The sequence below is a fragment of the Heterocephalus glaber genome, unplaced genomic scaffold (assembly GCF_053883595.1).
Source record: "Heterocephalus glaber isolate CG9 unplaced genomic scaffold, H.glaber_assembly_v1.0 deba00001481, whole genome shotgun sequence".
Lineage (NCBI taxonomy): Eukaryota > Metazoa > Chordata > Mammalia > Rodentia > Bathyergidae > Heterocephalus > Heterocephalus glaber.
The window spans coordinates 50,809,180-50,835,009 of record NW_028258317.1 but is presented as its reverse complement, the minus strand read 5'-3'; the positions used below and the strand labels follow the sequence as shown (position 1 = coordinate 50,835,009).

The window sequence follows — 25,830 nt, the reverse complement described above, 5'->3', positions numbered from 1 at the left end:
AGTAGAGTTGGGGTTTTGGAGATGACTGGTATATCCGCATCAGATACAGTTGACTTGGTGCGAATGTCATATTTCTTGTTTCAGCTCATCTCTTTCCATTTTCCTCTAGAGTAAAGAAAAGATTGAAAAACTAAAACTTCAAGCTGAATCCTTCTGTCAGCGTTTGGGAAAATATCGGATGCCCTTTGCCTGGGCTCCCATTAGTTTAGCAAGCCTCTTCAGTGTCTCCTCCCTTGACAGGGAGGTAACTGATGCGGAGCCCACAGTTGGTAAGATTTTCATCTGCAGTGGGAAGGGGACTGCTCCCCAAAGTACAATCCCCGAGGGCAACTGCTTGTTAGTGAGGCTCAGGAGTGTAGGAAGGGGTAGGGGTAAGAAAGTGGAAGCAGATAAACAGAATGACTGCCTTACATGTTTGATTAGTGATCACCATGAACATGTATGGAGCTTACACATGATCTTATAATAAGAACTTTGCATGGAATTTTGTAGCTACTTTAATGCTTTAGAAAGTTAATTTTCAGTAGCCACCTTTTCTCAAGAAATAAAAGTCTTGGGGCCGGGGATTTAGCTCAGTGGTTCTGGCACCTGCCTTGCAAGCGCAAGGTCCCAAGTTCAATCCCTGGTACTAAAAAAAGAAAAAAGAAAGAAAGAAAAGTCTTGAAAATAACAAGAAAATGTAGTAGCCATCTATAGTTGGCTAAGCAAAGCTACCTACCATGTTTGGCTCCTAAACATAAGAATAACCTGGACACAAAGGATTTGAAAAGCAAAACTTACATTTTTCCACCAAAATTTTCAGTCTCTTAAAGTTTATTTTGTAAAGCATCATGAAAAAGTGGGTTCCAAAAGAATGTCTAGCTACTGCTCCAATTTATTTTGCAAGTTTCGTCTTTTCTATCACCTCCCTCCTTGGTCTGAAGCATTAATTTCTTACAGGGTTTGGGTGTGGAACTGTGCAAGTGTTTCAGAGTTTTCAAGTAGGCCCACCCCTACCACTTGCAGCAGGGTTTCTCTTTCCCTCAATGCTATTGTACTCAACAAATACTCAAGTCTACCTTCACATTTCTCATGCATTCCTTACCTCTGCCACTTTTGAACCATTAGTTTTTCCACAGGAAGAAAGGAAAAGTTATCTGTTTATTCTGCTGCTCTTCTGGACTTACTGTATAATTACCAGGCAGAACCCCTGGGTTATTTCTGGTTTGTCGATAACAAACTCCATTTTACTACTTTTTGACCTTCACACCACAATTTTTCTAGTGCCAACTTCTCTGTATAGTCAGCCTTATTTGAAAGTGTTATGTGTGGAGTTTACACTGCACCCTAAGCTAGGTAATTCGAGCATAGGGTTTGCAAAAACCACTGTAATCTCTAGGTCAGGGATAAATTAACCTGACTGAAGAGGCTGAACCCTAAAATGCAACCAGAGACGAAGTATATTATACAAGTTTAGGTAGGTAGTGGTTGCAAAGACTTTCAATTCAGCACCAGAGTAAGAATTAAGGATAAGAAAATATTCAAAACCAGGAGCTGGAGTGTTAGAGTTCTAAGCAATTTGACTGTTCACCACAGCAGCCCTGAGTTTTTCATTATGAAAGCCATGGGATCGCCATCTGAAACCTCAGAAGGGACAAGAAACAGCTAAGCAGAGGCAGAGTCCTGGCCCTGTCTAATTCCCACTGTGGAGTCAACCGTGGCAAAAACTCAGTTCTGTTTACTAGTCTATGTGCAAGAGCAGAGCCAGGCCGGATCCACAGTGCGCACGAGCTGCCCCTAGCATGTTAAGGTCACACTCACAAATGCCTTCAGAAGTATTTGAGTACATGCCTCTCCCAAGTGGAATGCAAATGTGAAAATAAAACAAAAGCAAACACTGTGGTGTCTAAATAAAGCTTATCAGGAGACCCTCTTCTGCTATACTTTTGCACTCTTGCTGGATGGCATTTGGCCTACTCTGACCTCCATGTGGAAGCCTGGCCTCTCTACTCTGGTCCCAGTAGGACTGAGAAAGGGCCCATGGAGGAAAAATTTCATTCACAGCAAGGATCGCCATGTTCAGCATCTTTAAGCATACCTTACATATGACAAAGTTAATAACTGCTGTGTATTCAAACAGAAGTTTAGAATGACAGTTGTTTTTCTTAAAGGGAGAAACTCTGGGGGTGAGCGAAGGCCTCTGTCCCAATCCAGAAGACTCTCTGAACGAACTCTCTCCTTGGAGGAAAATGGGATCGGATCCAACTTTAAAACCACCAGCATGACCATTAACACCTTTTACAAGCAGGTGGGTATCTCTATATGTTACAGCAGGTCTAGATTTGTCCCCATGTTGGCATGGCTGTTGGGGCCCAAGAAAGGAATAGTGAGGGATTAGGAGATTAAGTTAGTAAACCTCACCAGGCCTTCTTTGTATTCTCTACAGAATAAGGCTGCTGGCTCATTTCATGCTGAGGACTGTTGGGAGCATTCCAAGCCATGAGGTGCATGTAGCTCCCCTCAGGTGCCTAGGATACATGAGTGCTTAGTGAGTGCTAACTGTGTTCATGGAGAGACAGATGTGTCCCCATAATACAAACTGTCCTACTTGAACCTATATTGCTCAGTTCATTGCTGAGCCTGTGAGACGCTGTCCCTGCTGGCCTGGGTTCCCTGGCCTGGCTGCCCTTCCCCACTATTGTGATGCAGGACTCCTGCTTGGTCAGAGAGCATGACCCTTCCAGATGGTGCTCTTATGACTGCTTTTTACATTTTTAAACTTTTTCAAATGCATAAAGACAGAATGTTCAGTGGAGGTTGCTGGGGGGTTGGGGGAAGGGAATGGATAGTCATTGTGAAAGGATATGGAGGTTGAGATGTTTTGTTACATGAAGAAAAAATTCTAGAGATTGGTTGCACAACAGTGTGAATGTACAATGTGAAGGTGGAAAATTTTATGCTTCTTATATTTTCCCTTAAAACTTAGAGTCACTCTGACTGTTTTGAAAAATTTTTCTGTAGCTCAAGCAGCCTTCAGGGCGCATTTAAACAACTACATGAAGAAAATAAAATGCAGAAAGGACGATGCACCACCACACGTAATAGAGAAAGCAGCTGGCAGGGTTTCTATCTAGAACATATTCCTTCATTGCATTACCTTGGGGGACAAGATCCTTGTCTCAAGGAAGCCTGAGTTTTTCCCCTGGCACTAGGACATCTGCATCTACCTCCCTTATGGGGTGGCTGTAAGGATTCAATCATGCACATGTCTTCTTTGGTAGAGTGCCTGCCCCACAGGGGAATGTGGAGGTAGCACTTATGATTTACCTCCTTCTTCAAGGTACATGTGAAGAGAACAAAGTAGGAAGGAGGAAAAGATGCTTTCCCTGTCTTTAGATCCTTACAGAAGAAAATAAACCTGTACTGTATCGTTCCCGGAAGTAAGAGTATCCTCAGTGGGTTGAAGTTACAGGGCAGAAGCTTATGGCACAGATTCCTAAGAGTCAAACAAGCTCCTTTGGGATGTAGCAGAGGTCCCACCAGCAGGGCTGGTGAGAAGCTGGTTGAGAAGAACATTTGACAGCAGTTGAACCAAATGATTTCACAGCTGCTTATAATCCAAATTTCTACGAAAGACCTGTTAGGATAAAACTTAAAGATAAATATCTTCCTGGAAGTGGTCCCGAATTCAGGAATAGAGCATTTACAGTAACCCTGATTGTTCTCTTGGCAGGAGGGAGATCGCCTTAGTGATGAAGACTTATTCAAGTTTTTAGCGGATTACAAGAGATCTTCATCCTTACAGAGAAGAGTCAAGGCAATCCCAGGTGTGGAGAACTCATCTTACTCCCCTTGAGCTGTGCCCGAACCATTTGTGCTCAGACACATTCTTTGTCTTGTGCTACAAGGGTGGTGTGGGAGTTGGTGTTCAGAGTTAAAACTCTGAATTGGTTCACACATTTGGCAAATCTGGGTTTTTATTCTATTTTTCTTAAAGGTTGGTTTTATAAATACTGTGCTTCAGATCCAGTTTCTCAGATTACTGTTAAACCGAATGGCCTCTTTTATCCAGTAAAATACTCTGTGGAACCCTGAGTATAAGAAAAAAGTGAATGAAAAAAGTGAAGAGAAACCAGAGTATGTACTATGCTTTGATAGAAGATGAAGAAAGTTTCCCTATTCTCAGAAAAATTGCCCATAGGACTTCTGTAGCACCCTTGGGTATCAGGGAACTCAGTTTGAAAACCATCATGTTTTACAGCTAGCAGTGGAGGGAAGTTATTAACTATGTATGCATTATAATGTGGTAATTTTAGAAGTAACTATGAAGATCCTTTGATCCGCTTCTACTATTAGTTTTTCAAACTATAGGAAATTAGTGAGGAACTCTAAACCCCATATACTCTCACAGTTTATCTTTATTTGCATAAAAGAAACAGTATGGCAATCTTTCTAGCTTCCTTCATCACACGGAAATATCTCTACTGAAACTGTCCTGTGTTCCCTCTTCAGGCTTGCTGAGACTGGAGATATCTCCGGCTCCAGAGGTAATCAACGGCTGTCTGACTCCTGAAATGTTGCCTGTGAGACCCTTTCCTGAAAACCGGATGCGTCCACACAAAGAAATTTTGGAATTTCCAATCCGAGAAGTTTATGTCCCCCATACAGTGTACAGGTAAGAAACACTGGGTCCAGGAAAATCATTGAACCCACATTCCAAATATTGTTAGGATAATGTTTTCAACATCTTCCAGCCTTTCTGCTTTCTAAGTTTTGGGGAAAATGAAATATGATGTTTGCATAGCTCTAGATAATTGCTACATCTCTCTGTAAGGGTTTACCTAATTCTCTTTAACAAGAAAGTGTGTCTGCTGTCATAGTATAATTTAGGATGATGGTGGACCTATTATCTTCAGAAATGAAACAACTTTACTAGTCATTACCTTGGTTTTCTTCTGTGCGGAAGGAAAAAGAAGCTTGATTAACCCAGCCTAGTTGTCTGAAAGTGTATAGTTTTCAGCCCGAGATGAGTTCTGTCCATGAGAATGTACAGCAGTGACAGAACTGCTCTGTATGTGTGGTGCTAGGGGCCCCTGGCCTTTTCAGCGTTGGGCTTGTCAGCAGTGGAAATGTGGCTGATGGGATAGAGGGAATAAAATTCAATCTAATTTATTTTAGTCAATTTAAACTTAAGTAGCAACATGTAGTTGTTCCCTCCCATATTAGAGGCCAAGGAGATAGATACTAAAGGCCTGAAAAAAATAAAAAAAATAAAGGCCTGAAAAGCTAGGCTGCTGTCGCTTCTGAGAGTCACCTGTGTGCCACATGGGTGCGGAGAAGGAGCACTTGTCAACGTACACCTGTCAAAAGCAGTGCTGCTCGTGTACTTTCACTGTTTATTTTGGGAAGATTGGTTTGAAATGCAGTAAAGAATGGTATATCAAGCATCCAGAAATGACATTTTGTTGTTTTTATATTTTTATATAAAACATCAAATCAAATCATGATTAAATTAAGCCTTCTTTATCCCCAGAATTCTCCCTTGCTCCTAATCATCATTGTTATCATGAACACACATGTCCTTTCAGCCACTTTATATGTTTTTTTACACATACACATGTATGTTATCTGTGAATACCAAATAGTATTATTTTTATATTCATTTAAAATTTATACAAGTGGCCTCGTGTTCCATGTGCTGAGTACCTTGCTTTTTGCGTGAAAAAGTATTTTTAAATTTTTCCTTTTTTTGAGTATTACTATGTATTCATGAATTTTACTGACTCAATACACTGTATTCAGTTTTTTCTTTTTAGTTAGATTGTCATAAATTTAACCAATGAGGATTCCTTAACAGCTTGTATTTTAGAAATATCAATACTGGTTTATATAGAGCTGTGTCCTTCCTTTTACCTGCTGTATAGTATGCCTTCGTGTGATGAGGACATTTTAATTTATCCATTTCACTATTTGTAGATATGTGTGTTTGTTCCAATTTGGGGCTCTTAGCAACACTGTGCCAAGACAGTTCCTGCCCTTCTGCATGTCTGAACATTTCCCTAAGGGATATGCCCAAAGGTAAAATTACTAAGTCAGGAGAGACATGCATTTTCAGTTTTAGTCATATTTCTGTTTTTTTCCCAAAACTGTACCAGTTTGCTATCTTGCCAGCAATGTAAGAATACCCCCACTTGCCCCGTTTCTTACTCACACTTTACAGTATGACCTATGTGAGACTGAAACACAAAGAACTTCAGAGCTCACTTCACCCAAACATTTCCACCCCAAATTCCAGATTCACAAAGTTGAGTCCCAGAGGGGATAAGTAAGTGGTTTAGGGAGATAAGAAAAAAACTACAGTGAGTCATCCAACCCCTGCTGTTAGAAATGGAGCTCTTCCTTCCGAGATGTGTGTGATAACACACGTTTTCCCCCTTCATCCTTCCCGCCTTTATTTTCTATTTTCATTCCTTAAATACCAGCCCAGCCCCTGGCTTCCTTCTAGATAAGACAGGCATTCCTAGGATGGAGTCATTTCAATTTCCCAGTCCCTAGAGGTCTTGGATTAAGGCATGAAATGTTTGCTTAAAGATGCAGTGCTTGAATCTTTTGAGAAACCTTATCCTATCACTGGGGGGGGGGTGCTTGTGGCATTGGAATCAACTCACACCCAATGAATTTCTGTAGTTATCCAACATCCCCCCAGCATGTCATCGCCGGGAGTAGGCAGCAGCACAGGAGGGCAAGTCCAGACTGAGGACTCCAGCCCCGCCTGGCACCCTGAGGAGCAGCCCCTTCTTCTTCAGCCGCCCCCTACAAGCCAGGCCCTTGCCTTGGGGAGGGATAGATAATGCTTTCCTCCAGTTTGGTGGGAGCACCTTGCCTTCACTCCCTGGCTACCTTGTTTAAGGAAAGAGAGATAGAATGAACTTGGTTCACTTCGAGAAAATCCCAGGTGTTCAGGGAGCATCTCACCTAAACCTCTTATGCTGCGGTCAGGTTTTTAACATTTCTCCTCCGGACCTCACATGCTTAGCGGTCAGTTAGGTTATCCTGACTGTAAGCCTGGGTTAGACTAATCCTCTCCTTTCCGACATCTCTGGTCCTACTTACAAAGTGCAAATGGACAGAATCAAATCAGATTGGTAATTTGACAAAGTTAGGTTTGCCTGGGATGACCTCGTCTTCCCATTTCTGTCAGTTTCCCTTCTTTTCATTCCTTGCCATCTCCCAGGCCTCAAAAAGCTTGCAGCCTCGTGGCTTTTTAACCCCCCATCCCCACCCCCCGCCCATAAGTCTCTTTTAAGCAAAGATCTCTACATTCATGCCATGGTGTCGCTAATAGGTGTGGCTTAAAGTCTTACCTCTTCAGAAGAGTGTCATTTTTGTCTGACTTAGCTGAGAATTCGGGTTGTTGTGCTATGGGTTTGCATGCAGAGTAAGTTTCACTGTGAACATGCCTGTTTCCATGCTGCTAATCCAGGTCACAGGTGTATCAACGTAAGGGAATCAAATGCTTGAAAATGAAGGCTTCAGAGCAGGCAAATTTAGGGATAATTCACATTTTAGATAAGATTCACCTGCTGAATGTGACAGACAGCTTGACTGATAGAAGGTTGATCTACCTGGAGCTTATGGAGAATACGTCTGCTGAGCCAAATGCTGAATGCCTACCCTGACGAGGCCAGGATTTAACCTGCAGGTACTGTACTTCTACCAGGCTGTGGAGCTGCCTTTGGGGAAGGGAACTGTCACACAGTTCTAATGGCAGAAGTTGCCTGGCCTCGAGTTCAAGCATCAGCCAGAGTCGTCCACTGCATGTTCTAATATTGGTAAGGTTTCAGTTTAACACCACGTGAGGAGAACTCAAGTTACCTTTCCATGTCACAGTGGCTTCTGCTGAAGGCTTGAGGAGAGTGGTGTGGGATCACCTGAACTCACTTCTCTGTCCTCAGCCTCACCGTGTCTCACCTCCTGAGGTGTCTCCTTTCTTTGCTCTGCCCCTTCCAGTGTCCTAGGTCAGGGCCACCTTGTCGTACTATGAGGGCCACTAGTGAAGTTGCAGTCTGTGTGAGCACTGCTCCCTGCTGCCTCAACTTTATTCAAGCCACTTCAAGGAAAGGTCTAGGGAAGACCTAGACTTTTATAACAGAACCATGGAGGACTCCTGAACTCTGAGGATTCACAAGACAATCACCTGCTCTGACCAGAGATATCAACTTCTGGAGCAAAAAGTGCTAATCCCAAGAATGACTCGGTCTACCAGGTCTGGGGCTCTGGTCCTCTGTGTGGCCACATCCAGCTTCGACGGGTAGGGTGGAGTCACAGAGCTGGACAAGTGTCCCCTGAGACAGACTGAGGCAGAGCTTCTCAGTGCTGAGAAGTCAACAGCAGGGTGATAGCAGCTAGGAAGGTAAAGCGAGACAGCTACACAAGTTAGGTCAGTAAAAACCTGGGTCATCCACATCTGCGTTTGTTATTCCTGGTTCTGTGTCCAGATTTTAAAAGCCAGCTGTGTGCCTCAGAACACATTGGAACCGACTCCTGGCTCATTTTCCATGTGACCCAACAGCTGGTGGTAGAGATGCCAGCTGCCTTCTGGTGAGCGCAGAATGAAAACAGCATGAGTTGGGGCCAAGGCCCAGGGAGGCCTTCAAGGACATTTTACCCTGCGGCTGCCACTGGGGTTTGTGTAGAGATCACAGGCGCTGAGGTTGTAATGAGCTTGTTAAGCGCCTTGCCGTCCCTTTCACTGGAGATTACATTAAAGAAAGCCACAGAAAGTACATTTGCATCTCTCACCACAGCTCTGAGAACCTCTGAGGCCTTGTCTGTCCAATTATCCGACTTGCTCTGGACTGTGCTTGCTGGGAGCAAGCCTATCTGTTGGAACATGATTTCTTTGATGGATAATTAGCTGCTCACCAGCCTCCTCCTACTAAACATTCTCAGACCAGAAGTCTGATCTGGCCTCACAGGGAGGTGCCTTCAGTGTCACAGTAATGTTTCAGGAATCCTACCAGACTCACAGCCTGCAGGGAGGAAGGGATGCCATAAGATGTATGTGGGAACTGGTCGTGCGTGAACTTGGGGAGTTATGATTCAGTGGAGAGAATTTTGGAGAAAAGGAATGAACCTAAAGTAACTCTGGATGAAATGTAGGGAGGAGCCATGGCATGGAGAGTACCCTTGTATGAAACTTTATTTTATCCAAGGAAATGAATTCCCAGTTGAAGCCCAGTTCGCTCTGTAACTGGAGTGGGCCTCATTGATGGCGGGAGGAAGGGTGGTTGTGCCTTCCAGCGTCCAGTCTCACCATGGAGATCCCCAGCCAGGGTGTCCGGAGTTGGACGCTCTCTTTTGTTTAGGAATCAGCTTCCTGTCTGCAGAAAGGAGAAGCTTCAACCTCCCCTTAATGAGTTCCTCCACTGAAGATGGCCGTCCAGAGGCCCACAGTGACTCGGGCCTCTGGAAACTCGGCAGAGGGGATGTGCTGCTTTCTCCACCTGCTTTAGGAAGTAGTCCCAGTGTCTACCTGGGTATGAGGTAGGAGGGATTTAGCAGAGGTCAGGCACTTGTCTGTGAAGAATCTATAGCACCACAGCTCACCTCTCCATGTGAGGACCGTTGTTCCACAAACAACTGATTTTATTGCATGATAAAACTGTAAGGACTCTGGTGTTACAGCTCATTGATAATTGACAGTTTGATGTGTTTGGTCCTCATCTCTTGAAATCACCCCCACAAAACAACATATAAAGCACAGGGTAGTGATGCGCACCTATAATCCTGGCTACTCAAGAGACCAAGGCAGAAGGATCAGAAGTTTGAGCCAAACCTGGACAACTTAGACCCGGTCTCAAAATAAAATTTTAAGGGGTCCGGGATTTAGCTCAGTGGTTCCACCTCCTGCCTCGCAAGTGCAAGGACCTGAGTTCGATCCCTGGTACCAAAACAATTAAAAATTAAATAAAATTTTTAAAAGCTGAGGATGTATTTCAGTGGTAGAGAACTTGCCTAGCAGGTATAATGCCCTTGGTTCAGGTTCTCTGTTTCCCTCAAACAAACAACAAATAATATCTTAAATAACTATAAAAAATAGCTTCTCATTTTGTATTGTTTCTCTAGTTGTTTATCCAAGTGTGGTGGTGCACACCTGTAATCCCAGTACTTGGGAGGCTGAGGCAGGAAGATCACCTCAAGTTTGAGGCCAGCCTGGGCTACATAGTGAGTCCAAGGCCAGCCTGAACTACACAGTGAGACCCTGTCCCCTTCAAAAAAATCCAGTTGTTTAAATTTTATTTTAGAACAGATAGTTTGTTCTAGAGGTTTAAATTATTTTTAAGCACAGAACCACATAGGGTGAAAAATTTGATCATTCCTGAATTCCGGCCATCCCTTTGCCCTCTATGGGAAGAGCTCATATATGTGTATAAGTGGTTTGTTTATAAAAAGTTCCTACTCCACAAACAATTGATTACTAAGCCTCATAAAAACAAGCATTGAGCTTTTGGGGATAGATACAGTGAGAGAAAACAGAGGGAGAGGGAGAGAGAATTCTTTTTATTCTTGCATTTATTCTTCAAATATTGAGTACCTACAATGTGCCAAGCCCTGTTCTGGACACTGGAGAAATAACAGTGAGCAAAGCCAGTGAAAAGGGTCTGCATCTCATGCCTCAGGCCATTTTGACTATTAGAGACTGCAGTTTTTCTCATGCTTACGCATCCTTTCAGATAAGACCACACATGGACAAGCCGACAAGCCAATGCAAGCAGGAGTTTTCCCCACCCTGGGAAGGCAGCATAATCTGCACGCTGGTCTGCACCTTGACTTCCTAACTGAGCATGGTATCATGCAGAGCTCTTTGATATGAATGTATGAAGCCGTCCTGCCTTTTTTATTTCTTTTTTCTTTGTTTTTGGTACCGGAGATCGAACTCAGGTCCTTGCGCTTTCGCAGCAGGAGGCGAAACCACTGAGCTAAATCCCCAGCCTGTCCTGCCTTTTCTAATAGCTGCGTTTAGTCTTATTATATAAACACTCTTGATTTACCCAATCCTGTGCTGGTGGGCACTTGAAACATTTCTGCTCTTTTGCTATTACACGTGATGTTACAATGGAATATCTTACAAATATATTTCACATATGTGCATGCCTATTTATTGGACAGATTACTGCTTTTCATTCTTTCAGGAAGTGTTTGAAGCATTCTGCCCTCAGCTCACCATAAGACAATCCAGAAGGTCAGACCTTGGTTTTACTAGGCTTAGAAAGCAGTCGCTCATGGGATAGAAATTTTCATACACAAACTGTACAGTTAAGAAGAGTAGTAGTTACCCAGGTAAAACCTCATCATTTGAATCAGCCAAGGAATGGAAACAAAGACAAAGAGAATTCCTAGTGCTAATGGCAGCTTGCTGTCAGTAATAAGTAATGGCCACAATCCCCACGCTTCTGATACCCTGCTCCAAAACTCAGCACTCCTTTTCCTAAGAGTGATAAAGTGAGGACCCAGCCAGTGACCTGGAGTTGCTTAGCAACTGTTGCAGATCCTTTGTAAAGCTATGGTTGCAGTACACGATGCAACCACTGGAGGGCACAATTTGCTCACTTTCCAAAATCCTTTTCATTAGCAAACAGTCGCGATTTGTTACAGTAGAACACACGTTTCTCTTTTGACTTTGAAGCACTAGACCAAGAAAAAGTAAACAGTATCCCAGTGTCCTGAGATATTTCTGTTGTCATCTTCTGCAAGGGATTTTATTCTCACCTGGTGGCTTCTGCTTCCTTTCCTAAATAAGTCATGACCTTAGGCATCAAGCCCTTTTTTGGAAGATATAGTGGGAGGGAAACGAAGAATTGCATCCCGTGGTGTAGGGAAAGAGGTTTACTATACACATGTACACCGTCACCAACCCTCAGGTGCAAAACTAAAAGCACGCGAAGGCTCACCCGAGTACGGGGTGAGGCGAAGCTCTTGTTGGTCTGGTGGTACGCGGTTCCTTCTGAGGCGCACCATGCAGCACGCTCTGATGCACTTCGGTTCCCTGCGGGACCTCTCCGCAGACGCTGCGGGCACCCGCTTTCCCTTGCTTGAGTCAGGGTCGGTGAAAGCGGAAGCAGCGCGCAGCGGGAAGCCAATCAGGCGAATAGAGGCCTGCCCTTGCTGGGGGCCATAAATAGTCTGTCTAGACAAGAAGGAGCCCCTTAAAATTCCAGAAGCCGTCTTTTATTTCTCTACTTTTGTTAGTTTTGAAAGTTATTATAGTTTATGGGGAAAAAACATTTTTTGAAACTGAGCCACACTGAAGTGGCCCCAGCTGGCCTCAAACTCTTCAGCTCAAGCGACTGTCCTGCCTCAGCCTCCTCCATAGCTGGGACCTTAGGCACTTGTCCACAGCTGGCTTAAGTGATTATTTTAAATGCATTGCTTTGAAGCAGCTTCTCTTTGATGGGATCCCCTTCAGGGAACTCCTCTCTTCTATTCTGCTATGGGGTGGGGGTGGGGGGAGCCTTCTGTGCTCGCTTTTCCTTCTCAGGTCTGACTTTCCCGTGTACAGTAAGTTACAGACGCCCGAGCTCAGTACTCCCCCTCTGCTGCAGCGACACGCTGTGGTTCCAGGCCTCGGAGAGGCTGCCTTTGGCCCCTCTCAGCCGAATTCCAGGGGAAATTTGAGGGGCTGTAGCAGGGCTTTCTGAGGGGGAAGCAGATAGGGATGGAAGTGCCAACTCCATGGCACAAAATAAATAGAACCCCAGGGGCCTGGGTTTTGACTGTGTCATCGGGTCATTTTTGTCTGCTTTTGTTTGAATTTTGGTGCTGAGGATTGGACACAGGGCCTTGTGGATACTATGCACATGTTCTACCCCAAGCCACACCCCAACCCCATAAAAAAGTAATTTTTTAAAACCATAGCTAATGAATTAGATTTTATTTTTTTAATTTTAAAAAATGGTTAAAAAAAATTTACCTGTTGATTTAAAGCACTAAAAAACTTCCAAAGTGGGCCACAACTACTTCTTTTGTTTCCTGTTCTTTGAGAACTTAGAAAGCATAAACTGAGATCCACATAACTATTTGTAGAAATATAAATATTATGGTTTAGTAAGTGTAGAACTAGAGAAGCTCAACTTAATGACTCGTTCCATTGATTTTTGGAGGCATTTTCATGCCCAGGCTAATAATTATACGTTTAGCAATGAGGAAATCTCAGAGCCTATTCTCATCTCCTAGAGTTGTAACTGAGCCGTGATTCCCTCTGAGCCATTCCACTTCCTTCACACGGGTGCCCGGGGCGGCCTTTCTTTCCTACTGGTGTTCAGAGACTAACACAGCTGCTTTTCTGCAAATCCTTCAGTCAGGCCACAGAAGGGGTCAGAGACCAGTGTCTTCATGGTATGAACAGATTTATATTTCTGTTGTGTCGAGTTAAGGTCCTCAGGCTGACACACACAAATACATCCTGTAGTCACTGTTTAACTGTTGAGGGAGTGATTTAAAAAGGGACAAATTCTGACTCATTCCCTTTGGCTAGGGCTCAAATGATTTTTGCCCAGAATAGAGTCAGGGAAACTGTTCTTCAATTCATCTAGTCTGTTCCTTCTCCCACCCCCGTGGCTCTTCTGAGCTTCCCCGAGTTACTGTCAGGAGGAGGACGTGCCTGCCCCTCGTCTCTGCCTTTCCGGAAATCTCCCAGTACCACGCAGGCTCGGCTCACCTCACACTTGGAGCTCTGTTCTGGGCTCTTACGACTTTGACCTGCACGTTTCCCAGTTGTGATGCTTCTTACCTCGTGACTGTGGAGAGTGAGGTTGCCGAGCTCCCACACCATCCGGGACACTTCCGCGTGACTCTAATTCTGAACACGCGGACGTGTGAGCTATTGTACCGTACACGTGAAATCTGCGGCTGTTATTCATGTTTATACACATACGCTGTGGATCCTTTCCTGGTTGGGAACTCCTTGAGGGTAGCCTAAGCTCATGATGTTTCTTCTCTCAGGACCTAAAACAATGATTTGGAGCTTGCTGAGGAAGCGATGTTGGGAATTTGCATGTAGAAGGGGCTGAAGTTGGTTGATAATGAGCCTGTTTAGCTGGTGTTTTGCTCTGGGCGGAGTTTGATGATGCCATCTGGCCATTCAGGGGCCCCCACGTCCTGACTTCTCAGGGTTCCTTCTGGGCTGATTATCTCCTCTGCCAGGTCTGAGTGAGGCCAGGTGACTGCCCTTATTTGTCTTGCGTAGTCTATCTCTGCTGAGATTGAACTCCAGGTAGGTGACTGGAGAAGGCCTTTGTTACTGAGAAAGCTTTGATGTGATCTTAATTTGGGGGTTAGAGTGATCTATCTTTCCGTAATCTTGTTTTGATAGTAGAGCTGTGGTTTTGCGCAGGTTGGGAGGACAGACAGTGGGTGACAGCCTTCAATGCCAGTCATAGCTTGGAAAGAGGCCCTGATCTTTCTCTACTGCCCCCCTTAGGAGAGCCTTTCTCACTCTCTGATCAAAACGACATTGCCTACAGCTCTTCAAATGCCACAATGCTGCCATTGGAACTTCCTGTTGCCAAATCATGTAATATTTGTTGACAATCACCTTATTATCTTTGCTCCCTTCTTTCCTTGGACCAAGAGTTCAGGCCAGAGTCCACTTGACAAGTTGCATTCTATGCAGATGAAGCCCACTATGTTAGTTCACAGGGTCTACTCTGTGGGTAAAGCACCATTCATTAAACAGGTCTGATAAAGTAAAATGGGAGGGAACCACGATGGGCAGAAGTTTTCCACTTTCTCTTCAGGTTCTGCCTACTGATGAGGACAGGCAGTTTGATGCTCTCTAGCTGAGGATACCTAGGCCCTTCCTAGGTCCCCCTCTCTAACGGTAGCCAGCATCATACAAACCCATATTTATTGTTTTGACTCCCATGAAGAACTTTCCCAAAAGTCAACAAGAACCCAGTAAGAATCAAGGTTTGTCCAGAAATGTAGCATTTACCTAATTATTCCATACACATGTCAACAGCTGCAAGTGGTTCATACACTTGTTTGGTGGATGGTGGGTATGTGACCATTTGGAAAAGGAAGTGGAGAAAGATAGCAGTAGCCTATGTAACATTCAGCACTGTTAAATATAAATCCCAAGGCAGGCCTAGAGCCTAGGTGTGTGGGGCCAAAGTTTGGTAACTCCAGATAGCCAGATCTGAAGATGGCTGTCTGCAAGGTTGGACATCTTGGTCAATAAGCTATTGTTTTTAGTTAACTGGTTTTTAAAGATGTATTCAGCATTACTACAAAAATGGTTACTACTGAGCCTGTGCCACCATGATATAGTTGGAGATGGAGAAAGAAAATAATAGATGACACAGAAGGAGACACTTCTTTTATACCCTCTGTGTCACCTCACAGAGTTGAGTTGAAACTAAATCAAACTCTATGATGAGAATCTGAATCCCAGAAAAAATATAGTTTGCAAGAATAACTGTTAACCCTCAGAATGGTCTGGGGAGGGAACAGCCCCCTATGGACTTTTCATACTGGAATGAGTATGAAGAGTAAGGTGACTTTCCTGAGTTCCTTCCTCACCCACTGTCATTCAGGGATAAAGGGAACAGAATGTCTTCCCTTTGAAGATCTATGAGTACTGTGGATGCATTCACCTAACAAGTATGTGTGAGCATCTGTGGTATGTCACACACCATGCTTGGGGCTGAAACTGACAAGAAAAGATACCTGTGTGCGTGCCTGCCTGCCTGCCTGTCTATGGAGGCAAACCTCAGTCTCCACTCACAACCACATGATTTACAAAAGGACATCTGTCACTGGGACACAATATTTGACACTCACAACTTAAAGGAGAGGTTTAATTTGGCTCATGGTTCAAGAGGATTCAGTCCATGGTTAGCTGGCTCCAAGGCAGAAACGTGGTAGAAGGGCATGGCAGAGAAAGATGCTTAGTTCATGGTGGCCAGGAAGCAGACCAGGGGAAGAACACCAGAGAAGAATGGATGCTGGACCAGATATAGATGTCAAGGTCAAGTCTCCATGACACACCCATAAGTATGCTTTACTGATCTCTTAGACAACTCCTAAGCCAATCAAGTTGATGCAGTGAAGCTTGACCACCACATAATAAAGCTTAACCATCACATCGAGTGTAACTTTGTCCTGCAGCCACACTGCAATCTTTCAAAGTTCTCCTACCTCTAAAGTCCAGACAAGCCCTCTCTCTCATAGCTGCCCAAAGCTGTGTAAGATTATAAACCTAGCTGGAGGCTTCTGAAACATTTATTTCTTAACAGATCTACTGTTTCTCTCAATCCAATACTTTCTTTCCAAAACTGAATCAAGGCATCTGGCAGTATCTAAAACATTGGAAATGATAAACTAGCATCTCGATGAATAGTAGTGATTTATTCATTTGCTGTTCTTTGACTGGGTGGGGAACTAACAAAAGATCTTCCCTAAACCAAAAGGGAGAAAAAAATAGCTTTAGCAACAGCAAACACTGGAAAGTTTCTGGTATGTGTATGTGTTTTTTAGTGAGCTAGCAGACTTGTTTTAGGAAACTATTTGCAAAGCCTGGAAAAAATGTGTTCCCTGCATCCGTTAAAGGAACACACAGGTCGATTCTTATTAGCCCTTTATTGACAATTCTGTCTGGTGGCCTTTAAAAAAAAATGCAACACAGTCTAGATTTGGTTTCCTGTGTCTTTAAACTTGAATTTTACATCTTGAACAAAACCAAATATTATCGAAATGTTTCTTTTGTTTTTATTTATAGTAGGCTTTCTTTAAAATGTTGTGGTTTTAGGAGAGAGGGAAGGACATCAGTAGTAGATGCGTTCTTTTTAATTTTGGGGGGGGGGTTACTGGGGATCGAACTCAGGACCTTGTGCTTGCAAGGCGAGCAGCAGAACCACTGAACTAAATCCCCGGCCCTCTTTTTAATTTTTATATAACCTGCCACTGACTCTTTCATGGGATTAGTTAATTTGGTTAATAAAATAAAAAACTAGAACCAAAGGAAAAAATTTGATATTTTCAGAAATTCTTGGATTTTTATACTCATTGAGAGACTGCCTATTTTGGGATTAAGGTATTTTCCCACAGATTTAATTACATTGTGTTCCTTAGACCAAGAGGATAACACAGACCAATTGTGAGGCAGAAATTTTATAAGGCAAAGCCATTTTTTTGAGGAAACTTACGCTTAAATATTGGAGAATACCTAATATATGCTTTAAAAATACGTGTACTTGTATTAGTTATCTGTTTCTGCATAACAAAAATTTTTGCAGGTTAAAATAGTAGTTACTGTTCACAGGTTATGTGGATTATCCATTGCGTGCTCAGACTTAGGACCCCCACAAAGCTGGGGCCAAGGCTGTTGTCCCCTCAGGGCACCCTGGAGGAGCGTCCGCTTCCAAGCTCACAGATTGTGGGCACATTGTCGGCTGCTCTTGGGTGGCAGGGCTAAGAGTTCCCTGCTAGTTGTTGGACAGAGACTTCCTTGAGATCCTTGCCATGTTGGCCTCTCCATAGCGAACCACACAACATGGCAGCTGGCTTCATCAGAGCCAGCAAACAAGACAACAAGAGTGAGCAAGCACAGCAGAGCCCAAGGTCCCTTGGTAACTAAGTCTCAAAGTCAGAGCCCACCGCTTGTGTCTCTTTTCCGCTGTTGGGAGCAACTCTCTAGGTCTAGCCCACACTCACAGGGAGAGGATTGTACCGGGCAAGACTGCTGGTAGCCAAGGACCACTGGCAGCTTTCTTAGAAGCAGTTTACTTAGTATAGTTCGTAAGCAAGCTATAAAAACTGGAGAGCTCCAGGTGTGTGGGTGCAAAGGAGTGCAAAGGATAGAGGGCAGGCAAAGAAAGGGGGATTAGTCCTGCAAGTGTCAAGAGAAACTTTCTCTGTGGCTAGGGTTCCTGTCAGCCTAGTGTATTTCCAGGACATCTGCAATGCCTCCCTTCCTAATAAAAGAAATAAAACCAATTTTTGACAGATGCTCAAAGGTGAGACAAGTCCCTTCCTGAAACCCCTCACTAACCCACACTCCAAATAAAATGGCTGCAGGTGGTGGTGGTTGTTTTGTTTGTTTTACCTAAGTTAAAGCAGATTTCCCACATTTCCTTATATGCAGAGTCGTGGGGGAAAACCTGAGCTGTATATTCTATACCAAAGGACTGAGTCATTTCTTCTCTTGCCTTGTACCTAGGACTTTCCCTGCCCTAAAGCTTCCTTGATGCCCCATCACGTACTCCCCGAACATCTGTAGTTCCATGTACGTATATCAAGTCTATATACAGTATTGTGAGCAAAATAGAAACTAGCTGTGTGTATCTATCAGTGCTTGCTAAGGAAACAGATTTAATGCAAGATATGCAAGTATATAAGAATTTACAAGAGGGCCGGGGATTTAGCTCAGTGGTTTCGCTGCCTGCTGCACAAGCGCAAGGACCCAAGTTCGATCCCCGGTACCAAAAAAAAAAGAATTTACAAGATTGGCTTACAGTGGGTGCCCACAAAGTCAGGTGGGGAAGGGTGCAAAAGGGCTGTCTGCCCGCTGGAGGTCTGAAGGATCCAGTCAAAGGCCTGAAGCTCACTGTAGGGTCCCATGTGAGTCCGTATGAGGAGACTGAAGGGTCTGCGGTGGAAAGGCTGAAAGGTCAGTGCTGGAAGCCAGGAGACCACGTGCAAGGTGAAGGTGAAAACTGGAGCTTCTCAGAAGAAAGAAGCGAGCCTTCCTTTTTCGTTTCTGTTTTGTACCATTCTGACAACAAGCTGCCCTTGGGTGGGTCTTCTGTGTTCAGTAAATCCCCACAGCTACACTCAGAACCATGCTGATCCAATTTAGTTGGCTATTTCTTACTCAAGTTGACACATCGGTTAACTATCGCACTGTGAAAGTGTAGGATTTTGCAAAGTTTTGGAAATGTATATTGCTGTAGTAATTCCAATCCCTCCCTAGTAAGAAAAAAATACATTCTTAGTGTTTCTTAGTTATCTAAAACCACTGAAATTTAATCCTAATAATCCAGCTGGGGGCTCGAGCTATTAAACAAATTCCTAAGCCTTACTTGTAAGGAAATCACAAAACAAATAAGATAAAGAATATCCAAATCACTTATTCCCTTTAAACCACATTATGGGTTCCATGGGGGAATAACTGGAAGTTGGGAGAGGTTGGTTTGGCAGTGAACCTTTTGACTATTTAAGTTTAAGGAAAAAATGGTCAAATTTTTTTAAATTACTGGTCTGAGTACCTTTCTACTTTTTCTTGCTTCCTGACTTTCCTTGACCCCCAATTACCCACCCCCCTTTGCCATTCTCTCAGTGAGAAATGTAAGGAAAGATGCCGAGTAAACTATTTAATTCACACTAAGATGAGAGTGAGTGATATATAAACCTCTTAATGTGCCCCAGCCCTGAACTTCTTTGGTGATATGGAGATCTGAACCATTAAAATTTCAGTTAGTTCCACAAGTATGGTTTAAAAAACATATTCATGCAGGGTTAGAGAGGGATTTTTTGTTTGTTTGTTTGTTAAAACAGATTTTTTCAGTAGGTTTCAAATGCTGGGATATTTGTGATTCTTTTCAATGGAAATCTGATCTGGGGGTCTGCTTTATTTAGCAGAAGGAATGTCAATTTTCTAATCTCTCACGTAAAGGAATTTTTACCCATCTCAAAAGAGGGGGAGTGGTATTTTGCTTAGGGTGGGAATTGATATCATAGAAATGCTGCTCTACAAATAAGCTGTATTTAATTAATTCATGTTCAAAGACAATTATTACATTCAATCCCTAGCACTGAAAATAAAGGACAAATTATTAGCAGTACTAACAGTTGTTTTTATATAAAATCATCCCATCTGATACTCAAATTGTAGCTCATCAATTAAGAAAGCGTGCATCCCCCTCCCAAAAAAATCTTTAAAAGTGGTATAAATAAGAGATATTAGGGGTGGCTGTTGTTGTGTTTCATTTTTCTCTCTCTATTTTGATTTCTGGTTTGAGTACTGCTTTTTTTTTTTTTTAACAAGGTTGTAGAAAGAGAATGTCAGATCATTTATTGTAGTTTTTCTAAACAACTTGGTAACAACTTAATTGTATTTGCCTCTGGTGGGTGGAGTAAAGCAGAGCATTGATAGAAAACCCTGCAGCCAGTCCCAGAGCAGGAAGTTATCCAGAGACAACTACTGCCTGAAACAGTGCCCTAGAGCCTCCTGCTACTCTTGTCCCCTTTCCCAGGCGGCAGCTCTGGAGGACTCTCGCTAGTGTCCTGGAGCAGATTTCACCAGTTTTCTTGCTCTGAAATCTGAAGGTGGATCTTTTACTTCACCCATCAGACATTTTCTTTCCATTTTCATCTTTCACTGACTCTTTTGTTCGTTTGCACTTTGATCTAATCAAAACATTGGAAACAGGAATAAACACAAATAATGAATGAGATCATGGTCACAGAATGACAAGACAGGACATGGCAAGTTATTATGCAGTTATTTATGAACCTTCTCATTAAAAAAATGGCTGAGGCAACTTATAGAGATGGTCTAATAAGGTGCAAACTTTCTGAATGAAAAGAAAATGAGAAGGAAATCAGTCTAAACCTGGATAAGTTAATACACACAATATATCTTAAGGTCTTTGACTGTTCATCATGAAGTCCCCTGCAAATTTGATTTTGAGCTTTCTAGTAGCCAAACACCCCCCTCAAAAAACTCAAAAAAAGGAATCTTGTTGAACTATGAGTCATAAATTTGCCAGATTAAAACAGATCAGCTCTCTTGGATCCATGCTACTGCGACTTGAAGATGCATTTGAATCCCCCAGGCAGGTCCTGGCCCAGCAGTGTGTGGTGCTGTCCAGGGACAGAGAAGCTGATGTTGATTGTTGTCCATGATCCTCCCTTGAATTGGAGAGTTTTAGCTCATTTGTAAGCATTGGTTTACAAAACATGCTTCTTAAAAGAATGGAGTCACATTAGGCTTGCAAGTTTCCTAGGTAATTCCACAAAGTATAAAATTTTGAGCTCTGAGATTTCTCACTTCTCTGAGATTTCTCACTCTCACAAATATGTTCCTCTTGATGTGTTAAAAACATCAGAAGTTCTAATACCAGGGACAGTCCCAGCTCATCTTCACACTACATACTTCACATATTTTTAAAAGATCTTGCAGTTTGGGCCGGGGATTTAGCTCAGTGGTTCTGGCGCCTGCCTTGCAAGCACAAGGTCCCGAGTTCAATCCCTGGTACCAAAAAAAAAAAGATCTTGCAGTTTGTCTGTAAAGGATGGTCATCCTGTAGCCCATGTAAATATTATAGGACCACATTACCATAAATTTCTGGTGAGTCTGGTTGTTGACCCGAGAGACTGTTTACTATTACTCTTAGAAGTAGCAGTGAATCTAGCTGAAAGCGCCTGAATCTCAATTGCACTGCACATTTGCTGGCTGTGTGACCTTGTACAAGTTGTGTGTCCTCTCTTGCCTTCATTTTCTCATCTGCTGATTGAGGCTTATAGTGCTTACTGTAGTGTTTGCATATAGTAAGAATGAAATAATGTTAGCATTTTTATTGTTTCATCTCAAATAGATTTTCCTGGCAGTGAAATTTGAATGATAAATTAAAATCATCTCCTCAGCTCTTTGCCCTGCTTAACTATCGTGAAGTAAAGAATCTAGATTCGCAGAGTCTTTTGACTACTGCAGTGAAAGGCTCAAATGACCACAAGGTGTTCTGATGGTAGTAGGCATTTCAGGTTCACTCTGTAGAATCCATCTGTTGACTACAAATTGCTGAAGAGAGTAAGGAGCACAGACCTTTTTCTGTAGTTTCGTTTGTTTGCTTTTGGTTTTTTGGTATCTGGGATCGAACTCAGGACCTTGCACTTGCAAGGCAGGCGCAGCACCACTGAGCTAAATCACCAGCCCTCTTTTTCTGTAGTTTTCCAGTGACAGCATCTTGTTCATCCATTCACACTGCAGCAAATAGTTCATCAGTTCTTTGGCTGTTTTTGAAACATATGAGAGGGGAGGATTAGAGAGGGAGGGTTTTAAAACACACGTAAAGAAAAAGGAATTACTTTAGAATTGCCAAAATTTGGGCGTTGAAAAAAATAGAGAACTTCTTATGCAGAGGGCTGTTGTATCAGAAGAACCAGGTACTAACTTACCAGCTCATTTACTTTAATCCAGCATGTTGCTAGCTGTTTGCTATTAAACCAACATGGATGACTTAAGCTATAAGAAAACTAAAATGATAGAAAGACTAATTATTCTAGTATTTTATTCTCTCCATTTTCAATATCCATATTCAAGGATTTTTTTTTTGGGTACCAGGGATCAAACTTGGGACCTTGCGCTTGTGAGGCAGGCGGTGGCACCACTGAGCTAAATCCTCGCCCCAAGGCTTTTTTAAAAACCTCCCTAATTTAAAGGCACCTGAGCACATTGTTTAAAATATATTAAGATATACCTCCTTTCTCCTTTATCACATGTACTTTACATATAATTTTTATAAGTCTACAAAGTAGATTTTTGTTTTTCATTTTTTGGCCTCCAAGTTAAATTCAGTAGTGCTGCCACTGACTAGTTGACAAATAAAATAAGTATTTAATTAAAGATTAATTAATTTTAGTTCTGAGATTTTACTTTTCCTATTTTGAGAGTTAACGATTTTGGGAGTCCCATTTTTGTGGACCCCTAGGATGTTCCTGGCCACTGTGGTTATCATCCTAAGAGTTAAAATGTTCAAAGTCTGATTTGGAAATCCTAAAATATTTGCTAAGTGGTAAGAAAAGAATTTCAGTGGATTTCACTGGAGCAGTGGATGCTCCCTCAAAAAGAGCATTTCACAGTTTTCTGAGAGATTGAGAGTGGGGGGGATGGGGGTGGTAATCAAAAAGACACAGAGACTGGAGGAGCCTGGGAGAAATTCAGAAAGATACGCACCAAGTTTAAGCCAGAGAAAGCACAGACTGACACACAGACACTGAAAGATAAAAGGAGAAATCCAGGAAGTTTGATCAGTTCTCCAAGTAATATTTATTAATATCTCACAATCCTGCAGAATATTAGAGCTGTGTTTTGTTTTGTTTTTTTCCAGTACTGGGGATTGAATTCAGGACCTTGCACTTACTTGCAAGGCAAGTGCAGTGCCACTGAGCTAATCCCCAGCTAGAGCTGTTTTAAAATCCACTCAGCTATTACACACAATCTTGATTAGATCATCAGAAGTTGTATGTTATGTAGTTTACAGAGCGCTTTGTAGATATCATTGCATTTGAGACTTGACCCCAACCTTTTTCTTGCAGATGAGGAAGTTGGCTTGTTCGCCATCAATTTGTGGAGCATTTTATGGTTTTTTAAGGGACCTTCCTACCCACTGTCTTTCTTGGCAAGGGCCTCCAAGTGCAGGTCTTCATACAAACCCATCTCCTCTAGTATAAAAGCAGATGAAATTCCTCACATATTGATATTCAGAAGATAGGCCACAAAGTCAGCAATTTTCTCTCTCTCTTTTTAAATATGTAGTTGGTAGTATTACTTTGCTGCGGGCTATATGTTGAAATAACAGAAGAAAACTTAAGTTGATGGTGATTCCATTTTAGAATCAAATTATTTGTTACCTCATACCATCTGGCTTTTAGCTTCCATGCATATTCAATTTTTACATATTTTCAATGTGTCAGAGGTAAATGTTTACTTTCTGAGTTTTCAATGAACATTACATGTGGAGGATAAGCCATATATTTAAGCCATTTAACTCACATCTGTCCTACTTTCTAAGAATTATGCACACAAAAAAGGAGTGCTTGAGTTATTTGACCTTGAACAACTACAGTTAATGTTTGGCTCTTTGGGATTCCTGAGCCACTATGCATAAAATATTCCAAATACAGAAGCCTAGGGTTCTGGCTTCGTGACATAGCTTATTGGTCCACCTACTTTGCAAGTGTTGGGTAAGTGTTACAAATATTTTTTTCTTGAAAACATGGCTTAGGTCACCATTACCAGGAATGGAAGATACATAAATATTTATCTGATGATGGGCTAATTTGCACCTCCACTCTTCTTAACAAGGCTTTTTCACAGGAACAATAATTCCCAACTTTGTGAACCTCACCTTCCGTGGCCTATTTTCCATTCTGATGAAATAATGGTCAACTCAAGTGATGAGTAATGATTTACTCATCATGTTTCCCGTTGCCTTTGTTGTGAAAAGCTCACCTGTCCTGAGTTTAGCGTCCTCCAACTTCTACTCCAGCAATTTCAGCTTCTCATTAAATTTCTCCCTGTACCTTCTCTCTGCACCCGGCTGGTGCTGAGCTCAGCTCCAGTTAACGGAGGCCTTTGTTCCTTGTATCAGTCTGCTCAGCTCTCCTCTCAAGTTGCTCTGCTCTTCTGTATCTCCTACTGGCTGACTTGTGTTAGAAGCTCAGCTACAAAGCTATTCATAATGTCCAGTTGTTCAAACAGGATACTTGCTCCTTCAGCTTAACTCCGTGCCGTAAAAGCCCAGGAGAGCACATGACTGTCATCTTGGGAATAAGGAGCAGAGACAGGTTTTTATCTTTGTTTCTTTGCCCTGGGTAAAGAATAGGCTAAACTTAGGAAGAAGCCAATCTAATGCTGTTTGCATTGTGACTTTGAATGATTTCAAGGCCCCTTTAGGTTACCTGTTCTGAGCAAAGGAAATAAAAGAAAGTCCCTAAATGGTAAGATCAGAGATGTTTGGTCCCCAGTTTGATCTAAGAATAACAAAATTTCACAGTTATTCCCTCGGGCTGCTCCATTACAGCAGTTTTAAATAAGTTGAGGGCTGGGAGTGTAAGTTAGTTGTAGAGCTCTTGTCCAGCGTATGTGAGACCCTGGATTTGAGCCCCAGCACAGCAATCAACCAAATAAAGTAAGTCACTTGAAGACTTGTTGCTGAAACAGTAGAAAAATTTGGAGTTTCAAAAACAGTTGCTAGAGCTGGGCATTTAGCTTAGTGGTTCCACTGCCTGCCTCACAAGCGCAAAGTCCTGAGTTTGATCCCCAGTACAAAAAAAAAAAAACAGTTGCTAATCAAGAGAAGCCATCTGACGGCTTTCTGGAAAAGAAGTTGTGACAACTACAAACTGTCCCATTCTCTATATTTGTGACGTATGTAACTGAAAAAAAGATGGTTTTTTTACCTCATTTGGGGGAAGATAAGTTTATCCCAAGTGCCTTTCACATACACTAGATCTATAATTACTAAAGAAATTTTCAAAAATCTTTGCCATAATGAATGATTCCTATTTAGGGCCTGGGCTGGCCTCCTGGAAATCCTTGGGTAATATAATTCTTAGGGGTTTTCTCAGCTAATGCGAGGCACTTAGTTTATCACAGATAAAATATATGAGCCTGTTTATCAGTTTATTAATAATTGCTCTTCTATAAGTCAGGCTCTGTGGGTTACCAACCATACAGCCAGATCTGCCCTCCTAAGAGAAGCCTTTATTCTCTTATATTCATTTCTTTTAAAACATGCCAATTTAACAAAACTGATCACAAAATTCTGTCAGTAAGAAGTATGATGATTCTTATGAAAAGCACCTTCTCAAAACATTTTTAGGCAAAGTCATTTCATTTTTGGGGGTCAGTTTCCTGGCCTGCTAAGAGAGTGTGGAGCCTGATTCTCTGAAGTTTTCTTCCAGCTGTGTACTCAGCAGTCCCTGATGCAGTGTGAGCAGAACACTGCTTACCTGTGCTGGAGACATTGAGTCCAGGGTGAGTGTCACCTTCAGAAGCAGTGTTCAAAACTGCTGCCAACTGCTGTGGAGGTGGGGCACAGGGTTGTGGTCCCTCCTGTGTTGAAG

General features: G+C 42.5%; 1 protein-coding gene across 4 annotated transcripts in view; it reads left to right on the top strand.

The window, feature by feature from the left end:
* Dock8 (dedicator of cytokinesis 8) overlaps nucleotides 1-25,830 on the top strand; it is a 231,693-nt gene that overhangs the window by 100,832 nt on the left and 105,031 nt on the right. For all 4 annotated transcript variants that reach the window (XM_004838202.4, XM_004838200.3, XM_004838199.3 and 1 more), the window contains 4 exons: nucleotides 110-269; nucleotides 2,151-2,287; nucleotides 3,713-3,806; nucleotides 4,492-4,654. In XM_004838202.4, the coding sequence (XP_004838259.1) occupies nucleotides 110-269; nucleotides 2,151-2,287; nucleotides 3,713-3,806; nucleotides 4,492-4,654 (554 nt within the window). The remainder of the gene's footprint in view (nucleotides 1-109; nucleotides 270-2,150; nucleotides 2,288-3,712; nucleotides 3,807-4,491; nucleotides 4,655-25,830) is intronic.